Here is a 25683-nt window from a genome sequence, read left to right as displayed (position 1 = left end):
TTTAGCCAAAGCATTCACGTATTCTGGTATATAACTTGACCTAGAAATGAAGAAAATGTTTTTGTTCTATCAGTAGATAGGATCCAATTGATATTAATCAGTTTTATTAATTTTCTAGTTGTAGAGCTCCTGCTATGGGGAGGGCACTGTATAGCCTTCAAATAGGAGGATAGGAAACAAGACATGGTTGCCATAGCAAAAGAGCTTATAGTTCCTCTTGCAAGGGAAATAGGGTATGTCCACAAATAGCAATATAAAATATATGGTGGGGTGTATGATAGCTTCCAGGAAAAAATTACAGATAAAGTCTTTTTTTATAATAAATTTATTTTTATTGGTGTTCAATTTACCAACATACAGAATAACACCCAGTGCTCATCCCATCAAGTGCCCCCCTCAGTACCCGACACCCATTCACCCCCACTCCTCCCCTTCCACCACCCCTAGTTCGTTTCCCAGAGTTAGGAGTCTTTCATGTTATGTCTCCCTTTCTGATATTTCCCACACATTTCTTCTCCAATCCCTTATATTCCCTTTCACTATAGTTTATATTCCTCAAATGAATGAGAACATATAATGTTTGTCCTCCGATTGACTTACTTCACTCAGCACAATACCCTCCAGTTCAATCCACGTTGAAGCAAATGGTGGGTATTTGTCATTTCTAATGGCTGAGTAATATTCCATTCTAAACATAAACCACATCTTCTTTATCCATTCATCTTTCGATGGACACCTAGGCTCCTTCCACAGTTTGGCTATTGTGGACATTGCTGCTATAAACATCAGGGTGCAGGTGTCCCGGAGTTTCATTGCATCTGTATCTTTGGGGTAAATCTCCAACAGTGCAATTGCTGGGTCCTAGGGCAGGTCTATTTTTAACTCTTTGAGGAACCTCCACACAGTTTTCCAGAGTGGCTGCACCAGTTCACACTCCCACCAACAGTGTAAGAAGGTTCCCTTTTCTCCGCATCCTCTGCAACATTTGTGGTTTCCTGCCTTGTTAATGTTCCCCATTCTCACTGGTGTGAGGTGGGATCTCATTGTGGTTTTGATTTGTATTTCCCTGATGGCAAGTGATGCAGAGCATTTTCTCATGTGCATGTTGGCCATGTCTATGTCTTCCTCTGAGAGATTTCTGTTCATGTCTTTTGCCCATTTCATGATTGGATTGTTTCTTTCTTTGGTGTTGAGTTTAAGAAGTTCTTTATAGATCTTGGATACTAGCCCTTTATCTGATACGTCATTTGCAAATACCTGCTCCCATTCTGTAGGTTGTCTTTGGGTTTTGTTGACTGTATCCTTTGCTGTGCAAAAGCTTCTTATCTTAATGAAGTCCCAATAGTTCATTTTTACTTTTGTTTCTTTTGCCTTCGTGGATGTATCTTGCAAGAAGTTACTGTGGCCGAGTTCAAAAAGGATGTTGCCTGTGTTCTCCTCTAGGATTTTGATGGAATCTTGTCTCACATTTAGATCTTTCATCCATTTTGAGTTGATCTTTGTGTATGGTGAAAGAGAGTGGTCTAGTTTCATTCTTCTGAATGTGGATGTCCAATTTTCCCAGCACCATTTATTGAAGAGACTTTATTCCAATGGATAGTATTTCCTCCTTTGTCGAATATTAGTTGGCCATAAAGTTCAGGGTCCACTTCTGGGTTCTCTATTCTGTTCCATTGATCTATGTGTCTGTTTTTGTTCCAGTACCACACTGTCATGATGACCACAGCTTTGTAGTACAACCTGAAATCTGGCGTTGTGATGCCCCCAGATATGGTTTTCTTTTTTAAAATTCCCCTGGCTATTCGGGGTCTCTTCTGATTCCACACAAATCTTAAAACAATTTGTTCTAACTCTCTGAAGAAAGTCCATGGTATTTTGATAGGGATTGCATTAAACGTGTATATTGCCCTGGGTAACATTGACAATTTCACAATATTAATTTTGCCAATCCATGAGCATGGAATATTTTTCCATCTCTTTTTGTCTTCCTCAAGTTCTTTCAGAAGCGTTCTATAGTTTTGAGGGTATAGATCCTTTACTCTTTGGTTAGGTTTATTCCTAGATATCTTATGCTTTTGGGTGCAATTGTAAATGGGATTGACTCCTTAATTTCTCTTTCTTCAGTCTCATTGTTAGTGTATAAAAATGCCACTGATTTCTGGGCATTGATTTTGTGTCCTGCCACGCTACCGAATTGCTGTATGAGTTCTAGCAATCTTGGGGTGGAGGCTTTTGGGTTTTCTATGTAGAGTATCATGTCATCGGCGAAGAGGGAGAGTTTGACTTCTTCTTTGCCAATTTGAATGCCTTTAATGTCTTTTTGTTGTCTGATTGCTGAGGCTGGTACATCCAGTACTATGTTGAATAGCAGTGGTGAGAGTGGACATCCTTGTCTTGTTCCTGATCTTAGGGGAAAGGCTCCGAGTGCTTCCCCATTGAGAATGATATTTGCTGTGGGCTTTTCGTAGATGGCTTTTAAGATGTTGAGGAATGTTCCCTCTATCCCTACACTCTGAAGAGTTTTGATCAGAAATGGATGCTGTATTTTGTCAAATGCTTTCTCTGCATCTAATGAGAGGATCATATGGTTCTTGGTTTTTCTCTTGCTGATATGATGAATCACATTGATTGTTTTATGGGTGTTGAACCAGCCTTGTGTTCCGGGGATAAATCCTAGTTGGTCATGGTCAATAAATTTTCTTAATGTATTGTTGGATCCTATTGGCTAGTATCTTGCTGAGAATTTTTGCATCCATGTTCATCAGGGATATTGGTCTGTAATTCTCCTTTTTGGTGGGGTCTTTTTCTGGTTTTGGAATTAAGGTGATGCTGGCCCCATAGAACGAGTTTGGAAATACTCTATCTCTTTCTATCCTTCCAAACAGCTTTAGTACAATAGGTATGGTTTGTTCTTTAACGTTTGATAGAATTCCCCTGGGAAGCCATCTGGCCCTGTAGTCTTGTGTCTTGGGAGGTTTTTGATGACTGCTTCAATTTCCTCCCTGGTTATTGGCCTGTTCAGGAGTTCTATTTCTTCCTGTTCCAGTTTCGGTAGTTTGTGGATTTCCAAGAATGCGTCCATTTCTTCTAGAGTGCCTAATTTATTGGCGTATACCTGTTCATAATATGTTTTTTCAATCGTTTGTATTTTCTTGGTGTTGGTAGTGATCTCTCCTTTCTCCTTCATAATTTTATTAATGAGTCTTCTCTCTATTATTTTTAATAAGGCTGGCTAATGGCTTATCTATCTTATTAATTCTTTCAAAGAACCAACTCCTGGTTTTGTTGATCTGTTCCACAGTTCTTCTGGTCTCGATTTCGTTGATTTCTGTTTGAATCATTATTAACTCTTTTTTTCTGCTGGGTGTAGGATCTGTTTGCTGTTTTTTCTCTAGCTCCCTTAGGTGTAAGGTTAGGTTTTGTATTTGAGTTCTTTCCAGTTTTTGGATGGATGCTTGTATTGCGATGTATTTCCCCCTCAGGACTGCTTTTGCTGCATCCCAAAGATTTTGAATGGTTGTATCTTCATTTTCATTAGTTTCCATGAATCTTTTTAATTCTTCCTTAATTTCATGGTTGACCCTTTCATCTTTTAGCAGGATGGTCTTTAACCACCACGGGTTTGAGGTCCTTCCAAACTTCTTGTTGTGATTTAGTTCTAATTTCAAGGCATTATGGTCTGTGAATATGCAGGGGACGATCCCAATCTTTTGGTATTGGTTCAGACCCGATTTGTTATCCAATATGTGGTCTATTCTGGAGAAATTTCCATGTGTACTTGAGAAGAATGTGTTTTCAGTTGAGTTTGGATGTAAAGTTCTGTAGATATCTGTGAAATCCATCTGGTCCAGTGTATCATTTAAAGCTCTCGTTCCTCTGGAGATGTTGTGCTTAGAAGACCTATAGAGTATCGAAAGAGCTAGATGAAGTCACCAAGTATAAGTGTATTATTATCTAAGTATGTCTTCACTTTGGTTATTAATTGATTGATATATTTGGCAGCTCCCACATTGGGGGCATATACATTGAGGATTGTTAAGTCCTCTTGTTGGATAGATCCTTGAAGTATGATATAGTGTCCCTCTTCATCTCTCACTACAGTCTTCAGGGTATATTTTAGTGTATCAAATATAAGGATGGCTACCTCTGCTTTCTTTTGAGGACCATTTGAGTGGCAAAAGGTTCTCCAACCTTATTTTCAGGTTGTAGGTGTCCTTCTGTCTAAAATGAGTCTCTTGTAGACAGCAAATAGATGGGTCCTGCTTTTTTATCCAGTCTGACACCCTGCGCCTTTTGATGGGGTCATTAAGCCCGTTCACGTTCAGAGTTACTATTGAAAGATTTGAGTTTAGTGTCATCATGATATCTATTCAGTCCCGGTTTTTCTGGATTGTTCCACTGAATTTCTTCTTAAAGGTGAATTTGAAGAGTCCCCCTTAAAATTTCTTGCAGAGCTGGTTTGGAGGTCACATATTCTTTCAGTTCTGGCCTGTCTTGGAAGCTCTTTATCTCTCCTACCATTCTGAATGAGAGCCTTGCTGGATAAAGTATTTTTGTTTCTATATTTTTCTCATTTAGGACCCTGAATATATCCTGCCAGCCCTTTCTGGCCTGCCAGGTCTCTGTGGAGTGGTCTACTTTTACCTCCTCCCCATAAAAGTCAGGGATATCTTGTCTCTTGCTGCTTTAAGGATCTTCTCTTTATCTTTGGAATTTGCAAGCTTCACTATTAAATGTCGAGGTGTTGAACGGTTTTTATTGATTTTAGGGGGGGATCTTCTATTTCCTGGATCTGAATGCATGTTTCCCTTCCCAGATTAGGAATGTTTTCAGCTATGATTTGTTCAAATACATATTCTGGCCCTCTGGCCCTTTTGGTGCCCTCGGAAACCGCAATTAAACGTAGGTTTTTCTTCCTCAGGCTGTCGTTTATTTCCCTTAATCTATCTTCATGATCTTTTAATTGTTTGTCTTTTTTCCTCAGTTTCCTTCTTTTCCATCAACTTGTCTTCTATGTGACTCACTCGTTCTTCTACCTCGTTATCCCTCATCGTCAGGATTTATAGTTTGGATTGCATCTCATTCAATTGATTTTTAATTTCTGCCTGATTGGATATAAATTCTGCAGTCATGAAGTCTCTTGAGTCCTTTATGCTTTTTTCTAGAGCCACCAGTAGCTGTATAATAGTGCTTCTGAATTGGCTTTCTGACATTGAATTGTAATCCAGATTTTGTAACTTGTGGGAGAGAGGATTGTTTCTGATTCTTTCTTTTTTTTTAATTTTTATTTATTTACTTATGATAGTCACAGAGAGAGAGAGAGGCAGAGACACGGGCAGAGGGAGAAGCAGGCTCCATGCACCGGGAGTCTGATATGGGATTGGATCCCGGGTCTCCAGGATCGCGCCCTGGGCCAAAGGCAGGCGCCAAACCGCTGCGCCACCCAGGGATCCTTGGTTCTTTCTTTTGAGGTGAGGTTTTCCTTTTAGTCATTTTGCTCAGTGCAGAGTGGCCAAAAACAAGTTGTATTGGGGAAAGGAGAGGAAAATGACAAAAGAGAGGAGAGAAAGAAGGAAATAAAAAAGAAAAAGAAAAAAGAAAAAAAAGAAAAAAGAAGAAAAAGAGAAAGAAAAAGAAAGAAAGGAAAAAAAGGGGTGGGGGAAGCAAACAGAAATCAAAAAGAAAATAAAAAAAACCACGGGAGAGTATCTTCTGATTCTGTATACTTTAACTCCCTTGACTTCCCCTGGAACTTGTCCGTCTAGCTGGTCTTCTGGGGGAGGGGCCTGTTGTGCTGATTTTCAGGTGTTAGCACTTGGGGGAGTTGCTCTGCCCCCTGCCTGGTGCAGGGCTCAGTGGGGGTTGTTTACCCCGTGAGGCCCCAGGAGCAACAGCCCTAGTGGCGGGGCCAGCTCTGGAAACCTGGATTCAGCTCCCACAGTAACTAGGAAGCTCTCAGTCTGCAGGGCCTGGAGGCTCCGGGGCGGGGCCGCTGATCTGCTCAGCTCTGGCAGGAGCGTCCTTGCTGTCCTGGGCCCTCCCGGCCTCTGCCTGTCCTGGGGGGAGGCAGGATCCTGGGCTGTGTCCCCGGCGCCCAGTGCTCTGGGGCCTGCGCTGTTGGATTCACTCTCCCGCTGACGCAGCACCCTCCGCGGAGCCGCCACCCGAGCCCCTCCGAGCTGCTCCCCCAGCCGCGCAGCCCCCTCTGCAGGGAGCCTCTTCCTCTGCTGGAGCCGCTTCTGAGCTGCTCCCGGGGCCCCGCAGCCCCCTCCGCTGATCCGCCGCCAGAGCCCCTCTGAGCTGCTCCCGGGTCAATGCGTGTGCGCGCTGCAGCCCTTTAGGGAGCTCCGCACACTCTCTCAGGGGCGCAGGTGTCTGTTAGTGTCCCCGGGAGCCTGAGGGCATCCCCGCCCTCCTGGGTCCTGCTCCAACTCCCTGCGAGCGCCTTTCCACCCGGGAAGATTGGTGCAGCTCCTGCTTCTCCGGGACGGGGCTCTCCTTTCCTGGGGACACTCACCCCGGCCTTAGCCCGGCTCCTCGTGGGGCCCCTCCCCCTGGGATGCCTTTTGTTTTTTTATTTCTTTTTCCCCGTCTTCCTACCTTGATAGAAGCGTGAACTCTTGTCACTGTAGCATTCCAGGTGTTCTCTCTTTAAATCTCAGGCCAAATTCGTAGATTCTCAGGATGATTTGACGGTTATTTAGGTAATTTGGTGGGGACAGGTGATTTGGGGACCCTACTCTTCCGCCATTTTGCCCCTCCCCTACAGATGAAGTCTTATTGATGTTCCTTGATTGGAGATAACACTTTTTGGGGAATCAGAGAAGGATTTATTGTGGTATATAAGGTATTATTACAGTTAACATTGAAAAGTTAATGAGTGAATAGATCAAGAAGTGGAGGAAATAAATGAGGAGTACTCTTCTAAGAAGGATATTGGCAAAAGAAGTAAAGATGGGATTGTAGCAAGAGGATAAAACAGAATCTTGGAGATCTGAGAGATTTATTTCTGTTTTCTTAAATTAGGCATTTCACAAGGTTCTGTACCTCTCCATTACCCATCAGTTTTCTCAGTCATTCTCATAGCTACAATGACAATTTTCAGAGGAATAACTCCCAAGACTCTATCTCAAATGTGACTTTTCTCCAGGTCATTTTTTTTATTAAGTAGGCACCACACCCAGAGTGGAGCCCATTGTGGAGCTGAACCCATGACCCTGAGATTAAGACCTGAGCTGAGATCAAAAGTCAGACATTCAGCCAACTAAGCCAACCAGTCACCTCTCTCCAGATCATTTTTAAAAGATTTATTTGTTTATTTATTTATGAGAGAGAGAGAGAGAGAATAGAGGGAGGGGCAGAGGGAGAACCAGTAATAAGACTAAAGATGCCACATAGAAAGGGGACAAATGGGACACAATTCTGGAATAGACAAGAGGGGATAGGATTTTCTACAGAAGTGACTTCAGGATAAAAGGAGGAGTATGTCTTTCTTGGTAATGAGATGGAAGTAGCAGAAGTTGAAGAGATTTTTGAGGTAGGGTGGAAAATGAAGGAATCTCATTGGATAGATCTTGGTTCTCTCAAGAAGAAGAAAGAGAATGAGAGAATGTGAGCACAGGGGATTGAAGAATTTGGGAAAAAATTGTAAGCAGAGTTGTAGAAAATTTGAGAAATATGACTATGACCATGAAGGTTAGAAGGGCTCTTAAAGTTAAAAAACTTGAATTTGTACAGAGCCAAATCAGCAAATATTTTGTAACTTTCTTCAGCAAATTTTCATGGCCTGGGAACAGCAAAGTAGATGCTGGGGATTATGTACTTGGTTAGATGTGAGAACTACTGCCAGAGGTTCTAAAAGTAACAATTAAGATGATAAGATCAGCCATCTTTGAAGACACCTATTAATTTTAGGGTGGATCTGGCACCAATTCAAATGTACAGATAAAATATAAGCTGCCAAAATAGTAAATCTGTCTACCAGCTCATTTGTGAAAAATCTGACTTCTAATTAAACTTATTTTGCTGATCTGTTTTACTCAGAATGATTTATTCAAATATAATAAAATTTTATTTTACTTTCTTACATATTTTGGGAAAATAATAGTCCCCTAAACTTGGAAGTCTTTTTTTTTCAGTAAGTCATTTAAAAAAGCGAGAGAATCAACACTGTTAGGACCTAACCCATTTTTCTTCTTAAAAACAATAGCAGTTCAGCATTTATAGTAAACAAAGAGAAATTTTCTTTTGCTAACTTTGTTTATCCTTCTAGAAGGTGCTTATATCCTTAAGATAAACATTCATATCATCTCTTTTCATCCAGTTATCACTACGGGATTTTCAAGATGGATATAGTCCCTGCCCTCAATAAGCCTATTTTTTATATATACTTTACCTTGATATCTTAGAATAGTTCTAACAAGGTTCTCATAAACTTTTAAATGCAGTATGGACTTAAAATGTTATATTACTATATTATTAAAAGCCAATATCATTTATACATTAAAATCACAGTTAAAGTTACTTTAAAATACGTTATTTTGCTTGATATAAATTATTCCGCATTACTATCACTATGATAAGAAAACAGCCTCAAAGAAGGTAAATGACTTTCCACAGCAAGTAGATGATAGAGGCAGTACTAAATACAGGTTTTATGACTCTAGAACTTTTTCCCATTATTTCTTCTTCCACTAATTTTAATAGCCCGATCCAATGGATCTGTAGTAGTCCAAATCCAATCTGCTTTGGAATTCTCAGCTGTTGACCTCTCTGAAGCATATATACTGTCATTCTCCTTTCCACTGATTTATGAAAATTTTTCTTCACTTGACTTTTTCATTTTTCTCTTCTGATTTTCATATCTCTTAAGACTTATGTAGTTATGTCTTTGATATTCACTTGCCTTTTCACCAATTACAAGAATTTAATAAGATCATCTAAGCATATGATTCTAGAAATATAGCCATGAAATCCCCCCTCACCTGTGTGTTGGACATTTATAACCTGAATGCCTTCTTACACGTTTTGGTAAAAATCTCTGATAATTTTTTGTAATAATTTAGTACATATTTAAGGGATTACTATGCACTATATATTTACTAAATGTTATGAGGAGTAAAACCATGAATCAGACCTCGGTTTTTACCAGGAGCACATAAAATTCAATGTGTCTCAACTTTTCTCGCTTTTGTTTTTGGCACCATTGGTTATATAATAGATTTCTCAGATATAAGATCTTACAGTCATCTTTGGAAAGTACTGTTCTTGATAATTTTGGGTAATCTCTTAACTGATCTCCTCACCTGTACTCTTTCTTTTCTCCAATGAATCTTGCTGAAGTAGATGCATGTTCACCTCCCATCCCTGTTTAAAGCATTCAAGAACTTCTCATTGCTTTCAATACCAATCTTCACCTGCCATCTGTTCCCTTATATGTAATTTACACTTTCACAGCCTTGGTTTCATGCCTCATTTTGTTTACTACATTTGGAATACCATTTTCTTTCATGTCCTCATATGCAAAGCCTATCTTAACCTTCTCTCAAATGCCACCTGATCCAAGTAACATACTTGAGTACTGCCACATGAATTTTAATTTTTTCTCTTCTTAATTCCATCCAATAAGTTATTCTCTGTACCTCTTCTAGGAACTTGCTGTTTTCTACCTGGTATTATAGGCTTTTTTTTTTAGAACTTTAGCTTTTTTATTTTTTATTATTTTTTATATTTTTTAATTTATTGTTTTATTGGTGTTCAATTTGCCAGCATATAGAATAACACCCAGTGACAAATACCCACCATTTGCTTTGACGTGGATGGAACTGGAGGGTATTATGCTGAGTGAAATAAGTCAGTCAGAGAAAGACAAACATTATATGGTCTCATTAATTTGGGGTATATAAAAATATTTTTATTATATTTATATTTAAATTCAATTTGCCAACATATATTATAACACCCAGTGCTCATTCCATCAAGTGCCCTCCTCAGTGCCCATCACCCAGTTACCCCATTCCCCACCCACCTCCCCTTCTGCAACTCTTTGTTTGTTTCCCAGAGTTAGGAGTCTTTAATGGTTTGTCTCCCTCTCTAATTTTTCCTACTCAATCCCCCTCCTTTCCTTTATAAGCCCTTTCACTATTCTTGTATTCCACATATGAGTGAAACCATATGATAATTGTCCTTCTCTGATCGACTTATTTCACTCAGCAATAATACTCTCCAGTTCCATCCATATCAAAGCAAATGGTGAGTATTCATCTCTTCTGATGGCTAAGTAATATTCCATTGTGTGTGTGTGTATATACACACACCACATCTTCTTTATCCATTCTTTCAAGGGACATCATGGATCCTTTCACAGTTTGGCTATTGTGGACACTGCTGCTATAAACATTGGGGTTTAAATGTCCCAGCATTTCACTACATCAGTATCTTTGGGGTCAATATGCAGAAGTGCAATTGCTGGGTAGTAGGGTAGCTCTATTTTTAACTTCTTGAGGAACCTCTATACTTTTCCAGAGTGGCTGTAACAGTTTGCATTCCCACCAACAGTGCAAGAGGGTTCCCCTTTCTCCACATCCTCTCCAACATTTCTGTTTCCTGTCTTGTTAATTTTCCCCATTCTCACTGGTGTGAGATGGTATCTCATTGTGGTTTTGATTTCTATTTCCCTGATGAAAAGTGATTGGAGCGTTTTTTCATGTGCTTGTTGGCCAATGTGTATGTCTTCTTTGGGGAAATTTCTGTTCATGTCTTCTGCCCATTTCATGACTGGATTTTCTGTTTCTTGGGTGTTGAGTTTCATAACTTCTTTATAAAGAAGATCTATAGATCTTGGATAGTAGCCCTTTAACTGATAAGTCATTTGCAAATATCTTCTCCCATTCTGTAGGTTGTCTTTTAGTTTTGTTGACTGTTTCTTTTGCTGTGCAAAAGCTTCTTATCTTGATGAAGTCCCAGTAGTTCATTTTTGCTTTTGTTTCCCTTGCCTTCATAGATGTATCTTGCATGAAGTTGCTGTGGCAAAGTTCATAATGGTTGTTGGCTATGTTCTCCTTTAGGATTTTGATGGAATCTTGTCTCACATTTAGATCTTTCATCAGTTTTGAGTTTATTTTTGTGTATGGTGTAAGAGAATGGTCTAGTTTCATTCTTCTGTATGTGGCTGTCCAATTTTCCCAACACCACTTGTTGAAGATACCATCCTTTTTCCAGTGGATAGTCTTTCCTGCTTTGTTGAATATTAGTTGACCATAGAGTTGAGTGCCCATTTCTGGATTCTCTATTCTGTTCCATTGATCTATGTGTCTGTTTTTGTGCCAGACTATACTGTCTTGATTATCACAGCTTTGTTATACAGCTTGAAATCTGGCATTGTGATGCCCCCAGCATTGGTTTTCTTTTTCAATATTCCTCTGGCTATTATAGGTCTCTTCTGATTGCAAAAATATCCATATTTTGATAGGGATTCGCATTGAATGTGTAAATTGCCCTGGGTAGCATAGACATTTTCACAATATTTATTTTTATAATCCATGAGTATGGAATGTTTTTCCAGCTCTTTACATATTTGATTTCTTTCATAAGTGTTCTATAGTTTTTAGGGTATAGATCCTTTACCTCTTTGGTTAGGTTTATTCCTAAGTATCTTATGGTTTTGGGTGCAATTGTAAATGGTGTTGATTCCTTAATTTCTCTTTCTTCAGTCTCATTCTTAGTGTATAGAAATGCCACTTATTTCTGGGCATTCATTTTGTATCCTGCCACATTGCTGAATTGCTGTATGAGTTCTAACAACCTTGGGGTGGAGTCTTTTCAGTTTTCTATATACAATATCATATCATCTGAGAAGAGGGAGAGTTTCACTTCTTCTTTGCCAATTTGAATGCCTTTTTTTTTCTTTTTGTTGTCTGATTGCTGAGGCTAGGACTTCTAGTACTATATTGAATAACAGTGGTGAGAGTGTATATCCCTGTCATGTTCCTAATCTTAGGGGAAAGGCTTTCAGTTTTTTCCTATTGAAAATCAGTATTATAGATGTTTATCTTCATATATCGTCTATACTAAAGATCAGCAAACTTTTCCTCTAAAGGTCATTATAGTAAATATTTTAGGCTTTGCTGTCCCCATAGGATTTTGGCCTTCTTTGTATTTATAGTCCTTTAAAAGTCTAAATATCGGGGATTCCTGGGTGGCTCAGTGGTTTAGTGCCTGCCTTCAGCCCAGGGCGTGATCCTGGGGTCCTGGGATCGAGTTCTGCATCCAACTCCCTGCATGGAGCCTGCTTCTCCCTCTGCCTGTGTCTCTGCCTCTCTATCTTTCTCTCTGTGTCTCTCATGAATAAGTAAATAAAATCTTTAAAAAAATCTAAATATCATTCTTAGCTTGAGGACATTATAAACGTAAGCTGTTGGATATTGTTTCATGAATACTGATCAATATTCAGTGTTCCTGGTAATAATCTAAGTTTGATTCATGCATTATAAAATTTAGCAAAGTGTACTGTCCATAGCAAGCTCTTAAACATATGTTTCATGATTGCAAATAACTACCAAAAAAGCTTTTTTACAAAGACAAGCAAACACAAAAGGGCTTCTAGGGGAATCTTTCTAAATATATCTACCTTTAGATTTAATAGTCAACTAGCCAAATTTAATCACTTGCACGTTTGTTTCACCAAAGTATTCCAGGAACACCCTTTATTCAAAATTGAATATAAGACATATATAGCTTTGGATTCAAGGGTCTCTTGCATTCTCAACAACCCATGTTTTATTCAGTTGTTTTAAGAATTTTTACAGTAGTAGATGAGAAAATGCTGACATTTTTTTATTTTGTTTTTGTTTTTTTTTCATTTTTTAAATTTTGAAATGGTCTTATACATATTAACTGGTAGCAGGCTTGGTAAATCCCCTTCTATTATGTTCCTCTATATTACAAAAAAAATGAATGCAATTTTTCTTTGTAACAAAACAACCTCAACCCCCTCCATACAAGTAGAGTCATATGAAAACCAAAGTAAGGGAAAGAAATATAGTAATATAGTATATATTTTATACTTGATATGATTCTTATTAGTCCTTCCCTGTTTTTTTTTTTCTAATCTTGGACATGTCACCAGCCTTTATTTCATTGGCTGATATCTTTAAAGCACTTGGATAATCTTATATCAACTTAGTTAATTATATGGGGATACAGTGGCACTTAAAGACTTTATTATGCTTTTAGTATTCAAAACATACATTGTACAGAGAGATTTAGCTTTGATTATAATCACAAGTAAGAATTGTATGCTTCAATGGCACCAAAGCTGAGTTCCAGGGGGGGTAAAATCTTTTTATCTACTTTACAGCTCAGTAATGAATTGTTAATTTTGCATTTCTCCAATAATACTTTTGCATAGAAAGAAACCTGCCAGTGAACTCAATTTAAATGAAGTTGACCTCATGCCTGTCTATTTCAGCGGAAACTCACAATACCATGCCTTTAAAGGGAAAAAGTTTTCTTTCTCACTCCCTTCCAATTCCCCTAAAACATTTTGTTAGACCTAGTAGAATGTAGTAGGGGCGATTCAGATTGCTCTGTTTGAGAAAACAGACCATCTTTATTACTATTTCCTTATATCTCTCCAAACCTTATTGGGATAGCATACCATTCTCCTAGTATGCTACTATCTCAGAGTTGATTAGAGACTAGATATTTGCTTAAGTTAAAGTTCCTCTGAAAAAGTATTTTTCAAAACAAAACATAGTCATTATTGTCTTTATAGGAACCACTTTCTCCATTCCTACGAGGAGGCCATTTCTTCCCAGGAAATAATGTTATTTATGAGAAAACAATAAGAAAAGTAGAGAAGCTAAATTCGGATGAGGTATGTAAATTTTGTTTTAAAGCTTATGAAGTGTATACTTTTTAATTATTAGTATTTTAATAGAGTTAAAATGACTTTCAATTGTTAAATGCCAAGCAAGGCCACTATGAGTCATAATAATACCTCATTATGTGTACAGCCCTTCAAATCATCCTTAACACTTTCATATTCATTCTCTCATGTGAAATATTATTGTTCCTGTTTTACTGGAAGGGAAACTGAAGTAAAGATATGTCGAGTCACATAGGAAATTAATGGTAGAACCTGAATTTAATCCAGATGCTTTGCATGTTTCTTTTAAACTGGTCTCACAAAAATTATAATTTAAAAACATTATAACTTTGTCCTAATTGTGGAATTTGAGGAAATAAAATAGATGAATATAGGGGAAGGAGGAAAAAAAGAGAGGGGGGCGAACCATAAGAGACTCTTAACTATAGAGAACAAACTGAAGGTTAATGGAGAGGAGGTGGCTGGAGATGGGCTAAATGGGTGATGGATATTAAAGAGGCACTTGTGATGAGCATTGGATGTTATATGTAAGTGATTAACTACTAAATTCTACTCCTGAAACCAATATTATATTATAGAATATAAACTAGAAATTGAATAAAAAGTTGAAAAATATTAAAAATATAAAATGAATTTTCAAATGAACAGTATATATGAGCAGATACGTAAAATACTATACAATGCAAAAGTCTAGAAAACTATAGTTCAAGTCACATTTTAAAAATTTCATTAAATTCAGCTGAGAGACCAAGTACAACATTCAAAACTGTAGTAGGGTAATGGTAATTCCAAGGCATGTAGAGCTACCAGAACTTCAAACCGAGTTATTACTGTAGACAACTGTAGATTCATATTGATCTGCTCAGTGGGTACAAGTATGTCCAGCCCAGACAAAGCCTGAAACTTGTCTTTTGGACATTCTTGAAGTAGGACAGTGTATTAGTTTCTTAGGACTGTAAAGTACCACAATCTGGGTGGCTTAAACAACACAAGTTTATGGTCTCACAGTTCTGGAGGCCAGAAGTATGAAATCTTCATGTTGTCAGGCCCTGCTCCCTTTGAAGCCTTTAGGGAAAGAGCTCTTCAATGCCCATCTCTTAGTTTCTTGTGGTCTCAGTTATTCCTTGGTTTTTATTTTTTTTAATTCCTTGGTTTTTTAGATCCATATTTAATCCTCTCTCTTTACATGGCATCTTTTTTGTATGTCTTTCTATCATCTTCCCTCTGAGTATGTCTGTCTCTATGTCCAAAGTTTCCTTTTATATGAGGACACCAGACATTTGATTAAGACCCATCTTAATGGCTTTATTTTAACTTCTTACTTCTATAAAGACCTTGTTTCAAAAAAAATTAAAAAAAAAAAAAACAAGGTCACATTTTGAGGTACTAATAATTAGGACTTTAACATATGATTTTTGTTGGGGGAGCACAGTTTAACCTATAACAGGTAGTTAAATAATGTCAAATGAATTAGTGGATTCCTGGGTGGCTCAATGGTTTAGCGCCCGCTTTCGGCCCAGGGCATGACCCTGGAGACACGGGATCGAGTCCCACGTCGGGCTCCCTGCATGGACCCTGCTTCTCGAGCTGCCTGTGTCTCTGCCTCTCTCTCTCTCTCTCTCCATGTCTATCATGAATAAATAAATAAATCTTTAACAAAATGAATTTTTATCACAAAAATCTTTTTTTCTCATATAAAATGAAACATTAAAATATACTAAATTCTTTTTTCTTGTCATGAGAACACATTTTTACGTGCATTTATGGGCAGTTGTTACCAGATTCATAGGAATTAATACATTATTACTTATTTGATGCTCACTAAAACTAAAATAGTGTAAACTCTTAGAATCACAAACATTCAAACCTTTAAGTCTCTGGTCTGCTTAGAAAGTTGGATATGTTTGAGGGTTTGGTATGGTATGTATTGAACATATATCTTTCAGAATAACAGCAAAATATTTCTGGACATTATGGCACCAAATAGAAACGTTTTATAAAATATGTCAGTTCTTTAAGGGGGACTTTCCTCAAGCTATCAAATTATAACAACTGCCCTTTATTCAACTGAACTGACAAAACAGTAAGTTTGACACCTTTTAAATATTAAGAAATGTTTGATACACCTCATTTTATTCTCCTTCTAATTTAATGTTTCAAAGGGAGAAATACTTTTCTAAATCTTGGTTCCTAGAGGAAAAGATTGAATATCCTGTACATTACAATTACTACACATATGGAATAATTACAGAAAAACTCTTTTAAAAGAACACTACAGTTACTTACTATTAATTTGAATATTTATCTTTTTACATCCACTTTTTTTTTATTAGTGACTTAAATGATTTGGGAATTTTAAGACTACCATGGGAGACTGCCCAAGGTAAAAGGAACGATGCACATTAAACAAACTACAACTGCCTTGACCTAGTTGAGTTTCCTCAGTGATAGAAATGCAATAGGATAAGCTGGATAAAGCTAGAATCTGGATGAAACACTTAATGTTACATGAGATTAATTCAAATAAGACTAGCTCTTAGGATATAAGACCTGCCCCCCAAAAGAAGTCTTTGTCATGGAAAGGTGGTAAATGGATGCCATTTGCAAGATAATTATGCAGTTCATATGAACTGTACTCTCTATCAAAGAAGACAAAATATTTGATAAATCAGAATTTTTTTATCTTTTGTACATTAGAAATTCAGCTTGTGGTACACTTCAAAAGTATGAGTAATATATGAATATCATGATTTAGAACAGTAATTTTAGTAGTTATTAGGTGTGAGAATTGAAACTGAAAATCTATTAAGACTTCAGTGATACTGAGAGGTTAGAGGCCAGAACCACAAGATATCCCAGATAAAGAGACTGTCAACAATTCTATTCAAGCGTCAACTGATATATTAATAAAGGAAGATGATTGAGAAATGAGCTTTGTTTTGTTTATTGTCCTATATTGGTATGTACTTCAGAGTGTTTCATAACTTGCTTTTTAAAGAGCATTCAAGAGGACTTCTATTTCAGTAGTTTAAAAGTTCCCCACTGGGTGAAAGTTTTCTCAGCCTGTCACTGACTTTTTATTCTAATCCAGTGTATGGAGGTATTCTGTAACATTAAAAAACAGATAATACATTCAGCTCTACAATTTGTACAAAAGTTGCTGATAGTACACAGCCTGACTTCTAAACTGTAGTGACCTTAGTGCTATCATATTTCATTTTTTAATAATAAATTTATTTTTTATTGGTGTTCAATTTACCAACATACAGAATAACACTCAGTGCTCATCCCATCAAGTGCCCCCCTCAGTGCCCGTCAACCATTCACCCCCACCCCCCGCCCTCCTCCCCTTCCATCACCCCTAGTTCGTTTCCCAGAGTTAGGAGTCTTTATATTCTGTCTCCCTTTCTGAAATTTCCCACTCATTTTTTCTCCCTTCCCTTATATTCCCTTTCACTATTATTTATATTCCCCAAATGAATGAGAACATACAATGTTTGTCCTTCTCCGATTGACTTACTTCACTCAGCATAATACCTTCCAGTTCCATCCACGTTGAAGCAAATGGGTATTTGTCGTTTCTAATGGCTGAGTAATATTCCATTGTATACATAAACCACATCTTCTTTATCCATTCATCTTTCGATGGACACTGAGGCTCCTTCCACAGTTTGGCTATTGTGGACATTGCTGCTATAAACATCGGGGTGCAGGTGTCCCGGCGTTTCATTGCATCTGAATCTTTGGGGTAAATCCCCAACAGTGCAATTGCTGGGTCTTAGGGCAGGTCTATTTTTAACTCTTTGAGGAACCTCCACACAGTTTTCCAGAAGGGCTGCACCAGTTCACATTCCCACCAACAGTGTAAGAAGGTTCCCTTTTCTCCGCATCCTCTGCAACATTTGTGGTTTCCTGCCTTGTTAATTTTCCCCATTCTCACTGGTGTGAGGTGGTATCTCATTGTGGTTTTGATTTGTATTTCCCTGATGGCAAGTGATGCAGAGCATTTTCTCATGTGCATGTTGGCCATGTCTATGTCTTCCTCTGTGAGATTTCTGTTCATGTCTTTTGCCCATTTCATGATTGGATTGCTATCATATTTCTAAAGTGAGTCATATTTGAAAAGAATCTGGAAAAAATGAGTCTATGAACAGATTCTATGACCTTTATCATCAGTGACTACCAAGGCAATTTCTATTTGCAAAATGTTTCTTTTATGTTTTTCTTTCTTTCAAAATAATTTTTGTAGACATAAAAAGATAATTTGTATACATGTTAAAAATTTCAAAGCATAGAAAGTACAAAAAGAATACAAAAAGAAAATAAAATATATACAGTGGTTTTAAAAAAGCCTCTCTATCCTAGCCCCCTTATCTCTCAGTTCCTCTTCTTTTTTTTTATTGTTATTTTTTTTAATTTATTTTTTATTGGTGTTCAATTTACTAACATACAGAATAACCCCCATATCTCTCAGTTCCTCTTCTTAGGGTCTGTCACTCTTAAGATATTTTTTCTCTATGCATTTAAAAACAGCTGTGTATATTTGTAAATATATACATATTTATATATTTTTAAATGTTATACAAAAGGGAGCATAGTATATTCATACTTATGCATCTTGCTTTATTCACTTAATATAGTTGAAAATTGTTCTACATAAAAAATATAAAATTTGATGTGCTTTATTAATGCAGGTCAGCTTTCCACTACCCAAAGGAAGTAGAGCATTGAATTTATACTTCCAAAGCTAAATGCACGTGCTTGAATGTAGCATTCTGATTCAAAATAGAGTATGTTTTTCTTTGAAAACTGGCTTTTAGATGCCTGTTATCAAACTAGAATAATAACAAACTAATATAGGAAATTCAAGTATACCTGAAATTCTCAAAACTGAAACAACCTGATAGCTTTTCTTATTCTGTCCTCTATACTTTATCATAAAAAAGCCATGACAAATAAATAAGCAGATAGTAAAGACTTAGTTTAAGAACAACAAGTTCCAGACTATTTTGAGGACAGTAAAAATTCATTGTTATGTTCTGAAAGAACTCTGACCTAGAAATCAGGAATTCCAATCCAAATTTTTCCAAGAATTAGTCATGTCATTATGAGTAAAGCATCTTACTTCTCTGGACTTCAGGGGTTTTTTTCCACTTGCAAAATTAGTGGGGTGGATGATGATTAAGTTGATGATGACAATAATAATGAAATAATATGATAATAAGTCTTTATTACCCACTTTATACTAGGCACTTTATAAACATTAGTTCATTTATTCCTCACAGCAACCCAATGAGACACATATTATCTCCACTTTTGCAAATGAAGAAACTGAGACTCATAAAGATAAAGTAATTTCCCAAGATCACAGAGTAAGGGGTAGAATCAGTTAGAATCCTTGCTTTCTGTATCTGAAGCTTCAGTTACAGTTTTCCAATATTTTCGCTTGATTTTCACAAGCATGAGTTTTGTCTGTCCCCACTGTGATTCTAATATGCTTCCTGATATCGAAAATCACTGCATTATGTTATTTTCTAATTTTATGTCTATTTGCATCTTCAGTATGATAGTATTATAAAATTAGATGCTGAAGTGCCTGTTGGATCATCAGAGTAATTAGCATTAATATTAATTATAGTTTTAGTGTTAAGTATAACTGGAATGTTAATTTAATAAGAACATGCAATTCTCTAGACGATTCAGGTAAATATTTGGATGGTAACAGCCACCTGATCAAACGAAAATAGAATGCAATACAATTTCCCCAATGAAATAATTTGAAAAAATAACATCTCACGTATTAAAACTATAAATCTTAGAGCTTGAATTGTCTTGTGAAAGAACACATTAAATTTTTTAAAAAATGGATTCAGTTGGTTTTTCTTGATTAGTAATTTTTATTCTCAGTGGCTATTTTGGCATGTATGTGTGTTTTAGGAATGCTATCCACGGGTCCAATGCCATCATCACATTGTCCGACAGCCCCAGATCGTCCACTCTGCGCACTGTCAGCAATCTCATTCTAGCCAACAAATCCAAACCGTCACAGGAAGTGACTCAATTTCTACAAACACTGGAAATGAACTGTGCCATAGTGGATCAAGCTATTTACATGATCAGGTAATATCAATCAGCTGATTTTTTTATAAAACTGAAATAACACTCTTAAATTCTTCTCATACCACTATATAGGCACCCACATTGAATTTTCTTCAAAATATTGAGCTATTTATGGCATTTTTAAAACAAAATTTTCTATTTCCTCTCAGAAAACAAAATAATTCAGGTCTATTAATGCATTAAATCTATGAGAAAAGTTATAAACAGATTAATGAATACTTAATTTCTAGCTGATCCTCAGTTTTAAAATGGATTCGCTGGTTGTGCCACATTAAATATTTTCATGAGGCATGGTATTTAAATGGACAATGAATTGGAAATTATATTAGCTAAGGATTACATTTCACAAGCTGTCAATGAATTCCTATGTGCATTCTATGAAATATGCTGTATTAAGTCAGCAAATGCATACATTTTATTGTGTATTACATCAACAAAATAGAAACTAAAACTTGGTTGCTAAGGAGAAATCTCTTGGGATACAATCATCAGTGACTAATTTATATTCTGAAGACTTTGGAATTTTGGAAACATCTATTACACAAGTGCAAAAGGAAAAAATATTTTCTTGTATCTCAGTAAAACTAACAACAATAACTAAACAGTGAGAAATCAGTCATCATTTGTATTTTTTCAGGACTTTTTTCCCAGTAAGGAATAACTTGCTTAAATTGATCTCTTTCATAGGCAGATCTTATTAAAAGATAGAAGGAAAAGAATAAAAAATAGGAAGGAGACAGCCCACATAAGAATTTGATTGTTTTATATTAATTATATATGAGATTATTTCTAAGGACTGAAATTTTGAAATATGTACTTTGGCCATATCACTAAAAATACATAAAATATTTAAAGTCCATATTTTTACACCCTAAAGAACCTAAAATTATATTTTCTTTGAATATCTTGAATGGAAATATTGTTAACTAAGATACTCTAAAATATAGTTCAGATGGTGTTGAACTTCTTACATTAAATGGATTGATTATGGGTGGAGGGAAGGGGTGACTGGGTGACGGGCACTGAGAAGGGCACTTGACGGGATGAGCACTGGATGTTATACTATATGTTGGCAAATCGAACTCCAATAAAAAATATACAAAAAAATAAACACTAACATTACACTAAGAAAAAAATAAATGGATTGATAATAATGATTAGAAACATTTATTAAGTTAAATAATTTAAAATGGTCATTTTTAGTAGGTTAATGTTTGTCAAATGGCAACAATTTTATACAGTTTAGTCTAATTATTTGCTTTGTTTCAGTTTCCTTATCACAAAATACTTATCGCTCATAAGTTCTTGCAAATATTTGCTCAGCTAGCATATAGTGGAGCCAGGATTCATAAAGAGAGATGTGAGGAGTCCTTTATCAATAGTGTAAACATAAATAAAGCACTGGACTAAGAGCCTGTCAATGGAGACGTATGGTGACATAGCAGAAAGTAGACCAGCTTCAGAGAAGGAAGAACTGGGTTCCAGTCCCAGGCTCTGTGCCTTTCAAGTGTGTCTTTTTAATAAATACTGGCTCTCTCAGAAGTTAGATAGTAATGAGAGAGACAGACCACAAGAGACTCTTAATCCTAAGAAACAAACTGAGGATCACTGGAGGGGAGGGAGGTGGAGAGATGGGGCAACTGGATGATGGACATTAAGGAGGGCATGTGATGTAATGGCACTGGGTATTATAAAGACTGAGGAATCACTGACCTCTACTTCTGAAAGCAATAATACATTATATGTTAATTGTTTGAATTTAAATAAAAAATTCTAAGTATTTACATTTGGGTATATACATATGTTTTGAAGACATTTGTTAATTTTAATTCATAATGTAAAGTACACTATGCCACTCAAACTGATTCTTTAGTGAGAAGATGACCATATCTTAGACAGCAACATATGGTTGTAGCAATATCTTGTTCTAAACTTTTTATTATTAGTATGGAGATTGAAATTTATTTGAAACTTGGTTAAAATTTTTTATCTCTCAAAAACTTTCTTATGTTCTTCCTTCTCTGAAGCTAGTCTACTTTCTGCTATGTCACCAATACCTCTCTATTGACAGGCTCTTAGCCCAGTGCTCTATTTATGTTTACACTATTGATAAAGGACTACCTTAATATTAAGAAATATTAAACTGTTCTCATTCTTAACTAAAAAAAAGGAAATCTTCTACTACTTCCCCCCAAAAAATTTAGGTAGTAATATCTACCTCACAGGGTTGATGTAATGTCTAAATATAAACCCATGTTGAAAGTGCTTTATAAACTATAAAGTCTACAACATAAAAATTCCACAGAGAAAGATTTGTAGAGATTATTAGAAGCTTTCTCAATTGTACAACTTAAATTAGAATAACAGTAGGAATGAACTGAGGAACAATTACCAGAGATGGAAACAATATCACAGGATTAAGAATCTTGTGTAGTGGCAATAATGATGCTATGATATCCTTTCACTAGCTTACTACACTAATAGTATATTTGAGCAGACTAGATATTGTCTATTTAGAAAATGGGAAGAGTTGAATAACTAATGTATTACTTTTTATTTTATTATTTATGCCTCAGTTTGAGATTCTGATGTAGCTTTGTTAAATATTGGAGTTTTTTTCGTATAGATTAAATACTTCTGGTTTTCCTGCTGAAAACAAGATAGTTACCTGGGAAGTGTAAAGCTAGTAATTCCACTTACATGGATTACATAGGATTCATTCCCGGTCAGAGGATAGGGTAATCTGGTTGTGTAGATCCATAGATAAGGGAAGGAAGAAAATGAGTTCTCTCAACTAGGCTCCTTGATATTTAAATGTCTCTTCCACATGAGTGGAGAGTCTCTTTAAAGAGTTATAGAGCAGATAATAAATCATGCTCTTTTAAAACTACAGGTTGGCCCATTTTTAGCTTGTGTTTAGAGTTAAATTTTAACTAACATAGCATAATGAGGTGAAAACAAATAAGCCTAACAAAAGAGATATAAGATCTGTACTCTGAAAACTATAGAGCACTTATGACAGAAACTGAAGATGATACAAAGAAATTGAAAAACATTCCATGCTCATGGATTGGAAGAACAAATATTGTTAAAATGTCTATACTTCGCCCAAAGCAATGTACACATTTAATACATTCCCTATCAAAATACCAATAGCAAAAAAAAGACCAACAGCATTTTTCACACAGCTAGAACAACCAATCCTAAATTTTGAGTGGAACCACAAAAGACTCTGAATAGCCAAAGCCATCTTGAAAAAGAAAAGCGATGCTAGAAGCATCACAATTCTGAACCTCAAGCTATATTACAAACTGTAGTCATCAAGACAGTATGGTACTGGCACAAAAACAGACACATAGATCAATGGAACAGAATAGAAAACCTAGAAATGGACGCACAGCTATATGGTCAACTAATCTTTGACAAAGCTGGAAAGACTATCCAATGGAAAAAAGTCTCTTCAACAAATGGTGTTGGACCCTGAACTTTATGGGCAACTAATATTCGATAAAGGAGGAAAGACTATCCATTGGAAGAAAGACAGTCTCTTCAATAAATGGTGCTGGGAAAATTGGACATCCACATGCAGAACAATGAAACTAGACCACTCTCTTTCACCATACACAAAGATAAACTCAAAATGGATGAAAGATCTAAATGTGAGACAAGATTCCATCAAAATCCTAGAGAAGAACACAGGCAACACCCTTTTTGAACTCGGCCATAGTAACTTCTTGCAAGATACATCCACAAAGGCAAAAGAAACAAAAGCAAAAATGAACTATTGGGACTTCATCAAGATAAGAAGCTTTTGCACAGCAAAGGATACAGTCAACAAAACTCAAAGACAACCTACAGAATGGGAGAAGATATTTGCAAATGACATATCAGATAAAGGGCTAGTTTCCAAGATCTATAAAGAACTTATTAAACTCAACACCAAAGAAACAAACAATCCAATCATGAAATGGGCAAAAGACATGAACAGAAATCTCACAGAGGAAGACATAGACATGGCCAACATGCATATGAGAAAATGCTCTGCATCACTTGCCATCAGGGAAATACAAATCAAAACCACAATGAGATACCACCTCACACCAGTGAGAATGGGGAAAATTAACAAGGCAGGAAACAACAAATGTTGGAGAGGATGCGGAGAAAAGGGAACCCTCCTACACTGTTGGTGGGAATGTGAACTGGTGCAGCCACTCTGGAAAACTGTGTGGAGGTTCCTCAAACAGTTAAAAATATACCTGCCCTAAGACCCAGCAATTGCACTGTTGGGGATTTACCCCAAAGATACAAATGCAATGAAACGCCGGGACACCTGCACCCCGATGTTTATAGCAGCAATGGCCACTATAGCCAAACTGTGGAAGGAGCCTCGGTGTCCAACGAAAGATGAATGGATAAAGAAGATGTGGTTTATGTATACAATGGAATATTACTCAGCTATTAGAAATGACAAATACCCACCATTTGCTTCAACGTGGATGGAACTGGAGGGTATTATGCTGAGTGAAGTAAGTCAGTCGGAGAAGGACAAACATTATATGTTCTCATTCATTTGGGGAATATAAATAATAGTGAAAGGGAAAATAAGGGAAGGGAGAAGAAATGTGTGGGAAATATCAGAAAGGGAGACAGAACGTAAAGACTGCTAACTCTGGGAAACGAACTAGGGGTGGTAGAAGGGGAGGAGGGCGGGGGGTGGGAGTGAATGGGTGACGGGCACTGGGTGTTATTCTGTATGTTAGTAAATTGAACACCAATAAAAAAATAATAATAATAAAAAAAAAAAAACAAACAAATGGTGTTGGGAAACCTGGACAGCAATATGCAGAGAAATGAAACTGGACCACTTTCTTACACCACTTCCTTACACAGGAATAAATTCAAAATGGATGAAAGACCTAAATATGAGTCAAGAGACCATCAAAATCCTGGAAGAGAACATAAACAGCAACCTTTTTGACATGGAGCAAAGCAACTCCTTAGTAGATACATCTTCTGAGGTAAGGGAACCAAAAGCAAAAATTAACTATTGGGGCTTCATCAAGATAAAAATATTCTGCACAACAAAGGAAACAATCAACAAACAAAAAGGCAACTTACAGAATGGGAGAAAATATTTGCAAGTGACATATCTGATAAAGGTTAGTATCCAAAATCTATAAAGAACCTATCAAACTCCACACCCAAAAAACAAATAATCCAATTTTAAAAAATTGGCAGAAGCCATGAATAGACACTTTTCCAAAGAAGACATACAGTTGATTAAGAGACACGTGAAAAGATATTCAACATCACTCATCATCAGGGAAATACAAATCAAAACCACAATGGGATACCACCTCACTCGTATCAGAATGGCTAAAACAAACAACTCAGGAAATAACAGATGTTAATGAGATGCAGAGAAAAGGAGAAGACTCTTACATTGTTGGTGGGAATGCAAAGTGGTACAGCCACTCTGGAAAACAATATGGAGATTCCTCAAAAAGTTAAAAATAGAACTATCCTATAACCCAGCAATTGCATTACTAAGTATTTACCCAAAGGATAGAAAAATGTTGATTTGAAGGGGCATATGCCCCCTGATGTTTATGGCAGCGTTATCAACAATAGCCAAATTATGGAAAGAACCCAAACATCCATTGTCTGATGGGTGG

At 36.6% G+C, this 25683-nt stretch overlaps 1 protein-coding gene across 4 annotated transcripts in view; it reads left to right on the top strand.

Moving 5' to 3' along the window:
- The window catches only part of POF1B (POF1B actin binding protein), a 108753-nt gene that overhangs the window by 21834 nt on the left and 61236 nt on the right, over nucleotides 1-25683 (top strand). For all 4 annotated transcript variants that reach the window (XM_049107857.1, XM_035711846.2, XM_025431822.3 and 1 more), the window contains 2 exons: nucleotides 13775-13876; nucleotides 19826-20008. In XM_049107857.1, the coding sequence (XP_048963814.1) occupies nucleotides 13775-13876; nucleotides 19826-20008 (285 nt within the window). The remainder of the gene's footprint in view (nucleotides 1-13774; nucleotides 13877-19825; nucleotides 20009-25683) is intronic.

The sequence above is a fragment of the Canis lupus genome, chromosome X, assembly GCF_003254725.2.
Source record: "Canis lupus dingo isolate Sandy chromosome X, ASM325472v2, whole genome shotgun sequence".
NCBI classification, from domain to species: Eukaryota; Metazoa; Chordata; class Mammalia; order Carnivora; family Canidae; genus Canis; species Canis lupus.
Note: the sequence above shows the minus strand (reverse complement) of the source record. Positions and strands in the feature narration are given on the sequence as shown.